General features: G+C 43.1%; 1 protein-coding gene across 1 annotated transcript in view; it reads left to right on the top strand.

The window, feature by feature from the left end:
* LOC311118880 (glutamate receptor ionotropic, kainate 2-like) overlaps positions 1-12,215 on the top strand; it is a gene marked incomplete at both ends in the record, with an annotated part of 168,614 nt that extends 156,399 nt beyond the window's left edge. Inside the window, 2 exons of the mRNA XM_084157682.1 lie at positions 5,102-5,355; positions 12,051-12,215. Of these exons, the coding sequence (XP_084013808.1) occupies positions 5,102-5,355; positions 12,051-12,215 (419 nt within the window). The remainder of the gene's footprint in view (positions 1-5,101; positions 5,356-12,050) is intronic.
* Between the last annotated feature and the right edge of the window lie 1,147 nt (positions 12,216-13,362).

Genomic DNA, 13,362 nt, shown 5'->3' with positions numbered 1-13,362 from the left:
GGGGGATACAATCTACCCAGCTCTGCAGATTTTGCTGTGAAGAGACAGAATCATTAGATCATTTGTTTTGGTACTGTCCATTTGTAGCTTGTTTTTGGACACAGGTCCAGGAATGGCTAAAGGATTGCAATATTTACCTGGAGCTAACCTTGCAGATAGCATTACTGGGTGATCTGAAAAGTCATAGTCAATCAATCAATAATATAATAATACTTTTAGCAAAAATGTTTATTTTTAATTCACAATCTGTAGAAGCAATGAGAATAGAAAGGTTCAGAACTTTTGTAAAACATCACAGTACGGTTGAAATATATATGGCAAATAGAAATCCTATATGGATGGTGTTAAGAGATAGATGGGAGGTATTGAATAGAGTTGAAGGATGGGACTAATAACAAATAATAACAAAGATAGCTAATAATGTAAGCATACTGTGTCCATAATAAGTATATAGGTTGTGTGTTGGGAGCTTTTGGGAAAGAGCACAGTTAGAAAGATATGGCATATAGAAGCAAACCGGATGGACATCATGAAAATGATCGGAGAGGTTGAGAGTAGAAGAAGTTCAGGAGCAAAAAAATAATATTTACATTTTAGTCATTTAGCAGACGCTCTTATCCAGAGCGACTTACAGTTAGTGAGTGCATACATTATTATTATTATTTGTAAATAATATTTTTATACTGGCCCCCCGTGGGAATCGAACCCATAACCCTGGCGTTGCAAACGCCATGCTCTACCAACTGAGCTACCTCCCTGCCAGCCATTCCCTCCCCTACCCTGGACGACGCTGGGCCAATTGTGCGCCGCCCCATGGGTCTCCCGGTCGCGGCCGGCTACGACAGAGCCTGGATTCGAACAAGGATCTCTAGTGGCACAGCTAGCACTGCGATGCAGTGCCTTAGACCACTGCGCCACTCGGGATACCATTATAGAATTATTGTAAAATTAACTCTGTCCATAAGGTGTAGATAGTAAGTATAGACCGGAAGTAGAGGCCTGGGCATTGTTGTTCACTCATTTACTCCAAGTAGGGAAAGGATGGCGGGGTTGAAAAGTAATAAAGGGGAGTATATATACAGCGGGGTAAAAAAGTATTTAGTCAGCCACCAATTGTGCAAGTTCTCCCACTTAAAAAGATGAGAGAGGCCTGTAATTTTCATCATAGGTACACGTCAACTATGACAGACAAAATTAGGGGAAAAAATCCAGAAAATCACATTGTAGGATTTGTAATGAATTTATTTGCATATTATGGTGGAAAATAAATATTTGGTCAATAACAAAAGTTTCTCAATACTTTGTTATATACCCTTTGTTGGCAATGACACAGGTCAAACGTTTTCTGTAAGACTTCACAAGGTTTTCACACACTGTTGCTGGTATTTTGGCCCATTCCTCCATGCAGATCTCCTCTAGAGCAGTGATGTTTTGGGGCTGTTGCTGGGCAACACAGACTTTCAACTCCCTCCAAAGATGTTCTATGGGGTTGAGATCTGGAGACTGGCTAGGCCACTCCAGGACCTTGAAATGCTTCTTATGAAGCCACTCCTTCGTTGCCCGGGCGGTGTGTTTGGGATCATTGTCATGCTGAAAGACCCAGCCACGTTTCATCTTCAATGCCCTTGCTGATGGAAGGAGGTTTTCACTCAAAATCTCACGATACATGGCCCCATTCATTCTTTCCTTTACACGGATCAGTCGTCCTGGTCCCTTTGCAGAAAAACAGCCCCAAAGCATGATGTTTCCACCCCCATGCTTCACAGTAGGTATGGTGTTCTTTGGATGCAACTCAGCATTCTTTGTCCTCCAAACACGACGAGTTGAGTTTTTACCAAAAAGTTATATTTTGGTTTCATCTGACCATATGACATTCTCCCAATCCTCTTCTGGATCATTCAAATGCACTCTAGCAAACTTCAGATGGGCCTGGACATGTACTGGCTTAAGCAGGGGGACACGTCTGGCACTGCAGGATTTGAGTCCCTGGCGGCGTAGTGTGTTACTGATGGTAGGCTTTGTTACTTTGGTCCCAGCTCTCTGCAGGTCATTCACTAGGTCCCCCCGTGTGGTTCTGGGATTTTTGCTCACCGTTCTTGTGATCATTTTGACCCCACGGGGTGAGATCTTGCGTGGAGCCCCAGATCGAGGGAGATTATCAGTGGTCTTGTATGTCTTCCATTTCCTAATAATTGCTCCCAAAGTTGATTTCTTCAAACCAAGCTGCTTACCTATTGCAGATTCAGTCTTCCCAGCCTGGTGCAGGTCTACAATTTTGTTTCTGGTGTCCTTTGACAGCTCTTTGGTCTTGGCCATAGTGGAGTTTGGAGTTTGACTGTTTGAGGTTGTGGACAGGTGTCTTTTATACTGATAACAAGTTCAAACAGGTGCCATTAATACAGGTAACGAGTGGAGGACAGAGGAGCCTCTTAAAGAAGAAGTTACAGGTCTGTGAGAGCCAGAAATCTTGCTTGTTTGTAGGTGACCAAATACTTATTTTCCACCATAATTAGCAAATAAATTCATAAAAAATCCTACAATGTGATTTTCAGGATTTTTTTTTTCAATTTGTCTGTCATAGTTGACGTGTACCTATGATGAAAATTACAAGCTTCTCTCATCTTTTTAAGTGGGAGAACTTGCACAATTGGTGGCTGACTAATTACTTTTTTCCCCCACTGTATAAAAAACATGTGGGATTGGAAGTGATGCAGACAATTACATTGATAGAAGATACAATCTATCTGCAATATTAAGCTGCTCCCCCCCCCCCCCCCCCAAAAAAATAAAAAAAATAAAAAAGATTTATCTAATTTTTTTAAAGAAAAGTCACAATACTTTTGCACACATTGAAGTAAACCACAATTCAAATCAAGCTGGGAAATTATCAAATGACATAGATGTTGTAGTTCGAGTAGCTTACACTTGTCATCCTCCTTCACTTTGTGAGAGAGGGTATTCAGAAATCATTCTCTAAAGACAGTCGAACCACAATCACATGATTTCACTGTCCATTTAGTTGTTATGGAGGATTATGAAGTGCAGACAATGATTCTACTGAAATGCCATGTTCCACTGCCCTGCAAAATATTTAGTTTGGCCTCTGCAGCATTGTTGTTCACTTGACAGAATTGAATGATTAAACCAGCCATAAGCCAAGCCAGCAGCATGTGATATCATGCTGGAGCTTTGCTGGATCAGAAGATCCTCATATTAATGTCTCCCCATTCTGGGTTCTCTGGGGTTTCTCATTTTGTTTTGCTACCATAGCACTGGCTCTGGCTAGTATTTCAGGGCTGCCTTTCCCTTAGTTTCCTCAGTCCTAGGGCTGTAGGTAGAGAGTGAGTGATATGACACACTGGGCTAGCTACAGTAGTGAGTGATCTGACACAAACAGGGCTAGCTACAGTAGTGAGTAATCTGACACACACAGGGCTAGCTACAGTAGTGAGTAATCTGACACACACAGGGCTAGCTACAGTAGTGAGTGATCTGACACACACAGGGCTAGCTACAGTAGTGAGTAATCTGACACAAACAGGACTAGCTACAGTAGCTGTTGTATGAATGTGACACCTGAAGAGAAATGTATTTAGATGGAAATTAATTAAATGAGAGTTAGTGCTGCGTGTTTCACATTAGTTATCACCATGGGGATAGATGTTTTGAAACATGTACGCTGGGTTCTGCCTGTCTGTTGTTTTTCTGATAATAAAGAGAGAGACACACACACACACACACACACACACACACACACACACACAAAGCCTTGAGCTGAGGATGAAGGACATAGCACATCCAAAAGTATTCAAAGGTGGCCTGGTGACCACAGCACCACTATTCTCTGCTCTTCAGGCATAGCAACAGCACAGTGAGGAAGTGTTACTATGGAGATTGTCAATCACTGCGTGCCTTTTTGTCTGCCCAGATCCTGTTGCTATTGTGTTGGTCCTCATACATACTAACAACTAGCATTGTATTGTTCTCTGCATGGTTGCTTCTCAACAAACATCCTTGATACTTAATATTCATCAAGCAATTTCCATGTGTTGTTTTCCCCTCTCCTCAACACCAAGCTGGCTACAGTTCTGAAGAGTTGATTTCCCCTCTCCTCAACACCAAGCTGGCTATAGTTCTGAAGAGTTGTTTTCCCCTCTCCTCAACACCAAGCTGGCTATAGTTCTGAAGAGTTGTTTTCCACTCTCTTCAACACCAAGCTGGCTATAGTTCTGAAGAGTTGTTTTCCACTCTCCTCAACACCAAGCTGGCTATAGTTCTGAAGAGTTGTTTTCCACTCTCCTCAACACCAAGCTGGCTATAGTTCTGAAGAATTGTTTCCCACTCTCCTCAACACCAAGCTGGCTATAGTTCTGAAGTGTATGAGATAATAATAAGAGAGTGTGATTGAGTTTTAAATAATTCAAGCAGCATTAACATCCTGATTATATAGGCCCCTAGCCACAGGGAGAGCTCTCCAGTCAATGATATGAAAGGGGTCGGGGAGATTTCAAGCGTTTTCACTTGGTTTCACCCTTCAGGTCTAATCAGAAAGCTCTGCGTGTGACTGGGTTTGATCTGGCCAGCAGGGAACACGAACACGCCAGCCCTGTTTACCTGGCTGGTGCGGGGAGGCCTTGATGCTGCTGGGAGTTTGGGGAAATTCTCCCGGCACTGTGGAGATGCCGTGAACACACACACACACACAGGGGCAGAGGGGAGCACTTCAAAGCAACACGTCGGCAGCACATTTATTTATTAAGCAAAACAAAACAATGCCCACTAGAGACATTACCGCTAATTAAGCATGGCAACCAGTTTTAATTAGAGAAACAAAAAAGAAGCAGATAAAAGGAGGTAAATTGCTGGTCCCTGGAATCTATTTCGGGTTTATTGGTGTATTGTTTGTGAAGCCCCCGTGGGAGCTGCATGGCAGAATCTATGGTGCATTCAGCAGCAGCCAGGACACTGTGGTTGGGATGATGGTGCCACACACAGACACACACACACACACACAGACACACACACACGTACACACACACACACATACTTTCCTCCTAATTATTATCCATCTCAAACTCACCTGCCTTTTTTGGTCCCTCAGGCTCTCCGTACAGAGACAAGATCACCATAGCGATACTGCAGCTGCAGGAAGAAGGGAAACTGCACATGATGAAGGAGAAGTGGTGGAGGGGGAACGGTTGTCCGGAGGATGAGAAGAATAAGGAGGCCAGCGCTCTGGGGGTCCAGAACATCGGGGGCATCTTTATCGTCCTGGCGGCTGGACTCGTCCTGTCCGTGTTCGTGGCAGTCGGAGAGTTCATCTATAAGTCCAAACAAAATGCACAACTGGAAAAGGTAAAGCAACATCCTTTCACGTATAGCCAGGTTGCAATGACAATGTACCTGTGTGTGGTTCTTATTATACTGAGATTTTTGACAAGGAGACCATTTTTCTACTTTTCTATTAGCTTTGTGTTTTGGCCTAGCTTACATTTATTTTGTGGTTTACAAAATATACCATTTTTATCACATATTTTTATTTCTATCACAAAATGCACAACATTATGAAAGTAGAGACATTTAGTCTCATTGTATTTGCACTAAACCATCCCTCACCTCATACTCAATAAAGTGCCATTGATGTTTGGATACGGGTGGAGGGGACATTTACTCACGTGTTCAGTATTAACACTTATTTGAATGTACATGATGTGCAAAAAGGACAGACAGACGGTAGCCATTTTAGTAACACTGAGATCACAAGGACAATTTTACGTGATGATAGTCAGGTCTGCTCCTGAAACACTGATGTTTATGTAGATACAGTAATGCACCATATTCTTTAAGACACAGTAAGTATGGGTTCATTTTCTTGCCTTTATCCACTTAGCCCCAACGGCACCAAGGTGATAGGAAGCGTGATGAGTTCTGCTGTCACCACGGACCCTCCAAGCAGCTACCTGTAGACTTTAACCACCAGCTCAAATGACCTCCAGAAAGACTCCAGAGACTCCAGTCATCTACGATTACCTTAAAATGCAGAAATTGTATTTGATTTTACTTCAGATAGTTCCCGATTGGGAAGTTTCCTGTCGAAAGAACTGGCAGCAATGTTATGGTCACACAACGTTTGAATGAAAAGTTGCCATTGGTGCATGGTTGAGTGTATGTGTTCGAAAGGTGGCCGTAAAATTATAGGTGCACGGTTTCACACGATGGGAAGGTTGGCTCAAATGCATGATCCATAACGTTCATGTAAATGTCACCAGTCACACGCCTTGCCACTCTCGTCTTCATGTCACCCTCAACACACAGCGACAGACATCCTCTCCCAAAAAACAAATAATTATTAACAGATACACACTTTTGGACAGACAAGCCAAACTGAATCAAGCTATAATTGCAAACTCTCTGAAGGCTTGGTTTTGGAAGCACATGTAAGCTTTCAGATATTATAACATATTAATGACTATATTGAATAATCCCATAAAGTCAAATGCTACAACAATACATCACTCATCGTCAACAGCATGTAAACCTTTTGATGTTCCCCTGAATCCCATATTCTGTCCTTCCTGTCCTGTCCTTCCTGTCCTGTCCTGTCCTGATCGGTGTTTCCTGTCCTTCCTGGGATTCCTGTCCTGTCCTTCCTGCCCTGTCCTTCCTGTCCCGTCCTGTCCTGTTCTTCCTTTCCTGTCTAACACAGTGCTCTCTCACCCAACAACAGTCTCATAAATCTCAAACGCCGACCCCTACTTAACTCTCCACAGGAGCCTGGTCTGCACTAAGAGCTTTTTTCGACACCATCCATCGATCGCACAACGCAGTGATGCTGCTGCTGCTGCTTGGCCATAAGCCCCCATATCGATGATTCCGAGCTCCTAGTCGTGAATTGATGTTCACAGAGTCCTTCTGTCAACGACAACACACACAGCACAGCACTACACCCACAGACCAGCCAGGGTAGACAGGAGGGGAGGTCCCCCATCAATAAATCAAATCAAATCAAATGTTATTTGTCACATACACGTGTTTAGCAGATGTTATTGCGGGTGTAGTGAAATGCTTGTGCTTCTAGCTCCGACAGTGCAGTAGTATCTAACAAGTAATATCTAACAATTTCACAACATATACACAATACACACAAATCTAAGTAAGGAATGGAATTTAGAATCTATACATATATGGACGAGCAATGACAGAGCGGCATGGACTAAGATAGAGTAGAATATTATAGAAAATAGTATATACATATGAGATGAGTAATGCAAGATATGTAAACATTATTCAAGTGATTAGTGTTCCATTTCTTAAAGTGGCCAGTGATTTCAATAGACAGCAGCAACCTCTAATGTGCTAGTGATGGCTATTTAACAGTCTGATGGCCTTGAGATAGAAGCTGTTTTTCAGTCTCTCGGTCCCAGGTTTGATACACTTGTACTGACCTCGCCTTCTGGATGATAGCAGGGTGAACAGGTAGTGGCTCGGGTGGTTGATGTCCTTGATTATCTTTTTGGCCTTCCTGTGACATCGGGTGCTGTAGGTGTCCTGAAGGGCGGGTAGTTTGCCCCCGGTAATGCGTTCGGCAGACCGCACCACCTCTGGAGAGCCCTGTGGTTGCGGCGGTGCAGTTGCCGTACCAAGTGGTGATACAGCCCGACAGGATGCTCTCAATTGTGCATCTGTAAAAGTTTGTGAGGGTTTTAGGTGCCAAGCCAAATTTCTTCAGCTTCCTGAGGTTGAAGAGGCTCTGTTGCGCCTTCTTCACCACACTGTCTGCGTGGTGTCATTGGATGTCATTGAAATAATCATAACGAAGTATAAGGCTAATACAAACCCATAAGGAAGGTTGGTAGTGAGTAGAGTAGGGAATAATAGACAGCCGAGCCAGAGAAAAGAGAAGGAGAGTGATGATTTAATAGAAACATATTTTGATGTTGATCATGATCTCTTCTTGGTGTTCTTCAGCATGTCTTTGTGTCAGACAGCAGTTGAAGAAGATAAGGTTCACACTCTTATCAGCTCAGAACTAGGTGGAGGAGCGTGTCATACAGATAGCAGATAGATCTAGACAGAGAATAGACCTCACTCACATATCTGTTTTCAGGAAGACTTGAGTAGTTGTCAGTTGTCAGTCCATTTCCAAAAGTTTTTTTGTGTGGCATAACATTTTATTTTCACACTAACTGTGCCTGTATGCTACAATTATGTAAGTTATGTACCTCAATATTTTAACATCCAATTGATAACCAACAAAGGTGTGTATTGCTTTTCATAAATTCTCATAATCATTTTTCTTTTTAATGTCAGATCATCTGTGAAGCAATACATGTTTTACTCATCCAAAGCAAATAGACATTCTCCAAGAGGTTTGAGCCTCACACAACCACAATGTGTAGGTTAGTATGTGTGGTACATTGCTACTGTTTTAACTGTAAAACCTTGACACGATATGCAGTGTACCAAGTATTCCCAAATCAATTCAGTAATTAGTCACATTTGAAAATACCTGATATTGTATTTAATTGCACAAGATCCTTTACTGAATGTGTCTACAGTACATGGTTGTTTTTTCACCACGATGCTGTAAGTGTCAACTTGAAAAATGTGTTACTGAGCATCTCTTTGTTGGGTTTGTCACCCTGCAATTTGCATTTTATAATTACTTATTTTTTGTAACTTAGAAAGGATAAAGAGAAAAATAAAATAGAAAGGAAGTAATTTATTTAATGTTATGAGCCATACACCTTATAATGTGAGCATTTGTTAATATTATTTGCCAAATCCAAAAATACATGTAATGACATTAATTGTATGTTTATTTGAAATTATTTAAATTTACTTAACTCAGATTGTGATACAGAATAATTAGGTTTTCAGTCTAATATTTTCCACTTGTTATTAACTTTAATAAAAGATTGAGAAACATTTCAGGTTTTAGTAGGCTTGTCATTCTGCTTCACCCAATGAGGACTTTCTCTCATAACTCCACACATTTCCATCATCACAACATGGCTGGCTTTCAGAAAAATACCATGATCACATGGTTATCCTCTTCCCTCTCTTCCTCCTCTTCCTTCTCCTCCACCTCTTCCTCTTTCTCATGCCCCTCTTCCTCCTCTTTATCCTCCTCCTCCACCTCTCCATCCTTCTCCTCTTCCTCCTCCTTCAGCTCCTCCTCATCTTCCTCCCATTTCTCCACCTCCCGCTCCTCCTCCTCCTCCTGCTCTTCCCTCTCCTCCTGCCTGCTGCTGAGGGTGCTGCAGAGTAACCTGGCTCTCCAGGGACAGGGATCACCAGCTGTGTGTGAGGAACCATCCAGCTCCCCACTTGCACACACACACACACACACACGCAGGAATGTATGCATGCACTTATATATGTGCACACACACACACACACCTGCTCGGACAGATGTGCACACACACACCCATTGACTACACACTCAAAAAAAGGGACTATTCATCTCTTGCTTGCCCTCCATTTCTCCATCATGCTGTCATGGAGTGAGAGCTGGAGCTTGAGCTACTTTAGTGTCTTTCCATCCCAGCTGTTATACCCAACCTGAGCAGCAGCTCTGGGGGTCTATAGATCCTTGTAGGTGGTGGTCCAGACTGACTGGGCTGTACTGTACATAGGCAGCCTGCAAAATACCCATCAGGGCCTTTTTCCATTAAGGTAGTAAAAAAGCAGTAAGGCCGTAAAAGTGTTGGATTTATTATTTCTCCATATCACCTCCTTAAGTGGACGTTTTCTTCCGAGCCAGCCCAATGTGCTATGAGACCTGAGCCTGTTCAGCTCAGGATTGGGTTGCTGGTGGTTGGGAAAAGGGGTCGTAAAAACTCTGTAATTCAATAGCCACCACTAAACAGCCACCATCAATCCAACCATGAGCCCAGCAGCCATGAGGCCATGATGGAGATGTGTCCCCTGAGTCAGGGAGGGTTTGCTTAGCCTGCCTGGAAAGCCAGATGGGTGGGGTTTTACTTTTGGGACTTTTCTATTGGTCCTAGATGGCCACTAAGCCCACAGCTTTATGAGTGGAATGATGTCCTAGGTAGAACATGCTATTCAATCTCTCTTTCCCAGAGAAAATCAATAGCCATGAAAAGCATGTTTTCTGAAGGGCTTGTAGTCAATCAGCAGAACTTCAAGGAGTAATTCCTGCAACTGTAAGTTTCTTTTTTCGGGAAGAAGACGAACAATATGATATGATATAGATATGATTTATGAATATGATACACACATACACACACTAACATATAATAACATATACACTCAGATAGGTGCATACCTTCATACACAGCTTATACACCCAAATCCAAATACTCCATATGAATAGAATTTTGATTGGTGGTGAATTGATATGTTGATATGATTGTTGGTATGCTGGAAAGCGAAAGCATTAAAACATTTGCATGGGTTTGCAAAACTATAGAATGTGTTCATGTGATATACCTGTTCATTAGGACACCTCATAACAATGTCATAACCCAACAATTGGTCATAGATGAGGAATAAAGGCACTAAGGAGAAGGCTGCCTGTTAGGGAAGCATTGGCATGAGTCACTCAATGACACTCAATCACTAGCTGACTTAGCAGCATAAAGTCTTCACTGTTTTCTTCATCCCTGTGTTCTTGTTAGTAGACCAACCCAGCCTTCAATTGCTTGAGGTGGGCAGAGGCCATATTTCTCTTGACAGGAAGGTTGACCCCTTTCACATTCCAGCTAGTAAGGTAGACATCCCTGTGTTCTCTATCAACTCAATTTGGCATACGTACTGTACCAGACATTACCATAGTGACGTTGTAAAATACAAGTTGTGTTTTTATGTGAATGATTTAACCTAGACTCGAAAAACGCCACTCTGCGTTGTTCAATGCACCATTCGCAAATGCCAGAGTAGCTTTTGAGAAAAGGAGAAGGATGCTGAAGAGGCAGCATCTTAATTGGCCATGCAGCTACATGGAATTTGAGTCAGACGAGATGTAATATGCATCAATAAGTCATGCTGCTATCTGGGCCTGGGCTCCGGCTGGGCTGCCTGGCAGAGAGGGATGGGGGAAATATGCCATGGAGAAATCACTTTAGCTAGCCTAGGATGCTCACTGTGTGTGTGTGTGTGTGCATGTGTGTGTGTGCAGTGTGTGTGAGTGTGAGTGTGTTTGCGCGCTTGCGTGTGTGTATGTGCGTTCGCTCGTCCATGTGTGTGACTCCAGATGGACTCCAGCATCTCGGCACTGTGCACAGCTTTCCTTCTAACCCTCTTCAATCCACCCTTCCCAATGCATTACCCCCCCCTAGACCATCTAGCCCTTCCTTCATCCCAACCCCTCCACTCACCAACCAAACTTCACACCCATGCTTGATTTGAAACTGAATCGTTGCCAGGGATAAAGGCATGTTTTAATTAGCAGTATGTCAACACATTTTAATAATTTTAAGCTATTAATGCAAGCCACCATAACCAGGTGTTGCTGTACATGATCAAATAGCTGTACAGTTGTAGTAAAGATACTTATGATACTGTAATAACAGTCTGTGGATAAAGTTAATGTTTCTCATCTATTTGAAAACATCATGTTCTTAAATCTCTTGTCTCCCAATGCAAGAGGAAGCCCTGCCAACCTCCAGTGCAAATCCTGTCCCGATTCCCACCTACATCTATCCCCCTTATCCACCTACTACACTCAAAGACTATGGACATGCAACCTCCATTCAAATCCCCCAGCCCCAGCTAGAACTCCAGCCCCAGCCCACCCACCCTTTCCTGAGCCAGCTCCTCTCTCCCTTGCCTGCTCTGTGTCACCATGGCAGCTCTCAGAGAGGGGGCTGTAGAAAGCCTGCCCTGGGGGAGGAGCAGCTCTGCAGTGTTCTGCTTCTTTACTGGAACTAGAGGAAGATCTCTCTGAAATCCCTGTTTCTCTCTCTCTCTCTCTCTCTCTCTCTCTCTCTCTCTCTCTCTCTCTCTCTCTCTCTCTCTCTCTCTCTCTCTCTCTCTCTCTCTCTCTCTCTCTCTCTCTCTCTCTCTCTCTCTCTCTCCTACAGAGGTCCTTCTGCAGTGCCATGGTGGACGAGTTACGGGTGTCCCTCAAGTGCCAGCGGCGCCTCAAACACAAGCCCCAGCCGCCCGTCATGGTCAAGACAGAGGAGGTCATCAACATGCACACCTTCAATGACCGCAGACTGCCAGGCAAAGAGACCATGGCCTAGAGCAGGGCTCCATCTCTCTCTATCCCTCTAACTCTTTCTCTCTCTTTATATCTCTCTCTCTGCTGGAGCTGGGAGGGGTGTAGGGTGCAGAGACACTGGAGGAGGGAGAAAGGGTGATAGTTGATTTATGTGAGTCTATTTGGGGGGGTAAGAGAGATGGGAGATGAGAAGAGAAGAGAGGAGAAGAGAAGAGAAGAGAAGAGAGGAGCAGAGAAAAGAAGAGAGGAGCAGAGAAGAGAAGAGAAGAGAAGTGAAGAGAATAGAAGAGAAGAGAGGAGCAGAGATGAGAAGAGAAGAGAGGAGCAGAGATGAGAAGAGAAGAGAGGAGCAGAGCTGCTCTGATCACTGACTGGACTGACTGTCTGTCATCGTTGTTTCTAAACCCTTAGCTAGAGATGAAAAGAGATTCAACAATGTTTCCTGTGGAAATAACTTGAACCAACATGGGAGCAATTCAATGTGAGTTACCTCATTACTCTACCTGGCAATGCACCTGAGCAAGGAGTGACCAAGTGGTGCTATGATTTAGTATAAAAAAAGAGAGCGATAAACCCAGGATTCAGAGGAAAGGAGAGAGGGCAGGTTAAATTGAAAGTATAGAATATCATACAGGTGTATGTTTGGTTGTCCCTTAAATATTGATTCAATTTGGACCTGTGTTCTCTATCCCAACCACTCTCTCCCGCTCACTGAGTAGACCACATGCAGAACTTGGTTAGGTAGAATCAGGAGAACGTACATCACTCAGTCATAGTTATGGAGCAAACACATACACAGACACTAATAGAAGAAACTGAGAGAAAAGCAGTTGGCGAGTGTGTAAAGGATACATCTTGTTTTTTTTTCAACCATAGAAGAAGAGGGAGACCAGATGGGCTAGAAACAGCCAGTTCCAAATTAAACCCAAAGCCCAAAACACATTGGTGAGCAGGACAGAACTGCTCCCAACATGTACAGAGGCATCGTTTATTCATATGGTCCAATGTTGATGATTCAAGTTTGGAAATGCTACAGTACATCATCCATCAGGCAATAGGTGATTTCATTTATTTGTGTTGCAGAGTACTAACACTTTGTTAAATCATGGATGTGAAACTTTTTTTGAATGAAAAAATGTATACATATATAAATACAAGCAGAGACAGAT

This window comes from Coregonus lavaretus, assembly GCF_964263955.1.
Source record: "Coregonus lavaretus genome assembly, chromosome: 3".
Taxonomy (NCBI): Eukaryota; Metazoa; Chordata; class Actinopteri; order Salmoniformes; family Salmonidae; genus Coregonus; species Coregonus lavaretus.
This window is presented reverse-complemented; position numbering and strand designations above follow the sequence as displayed.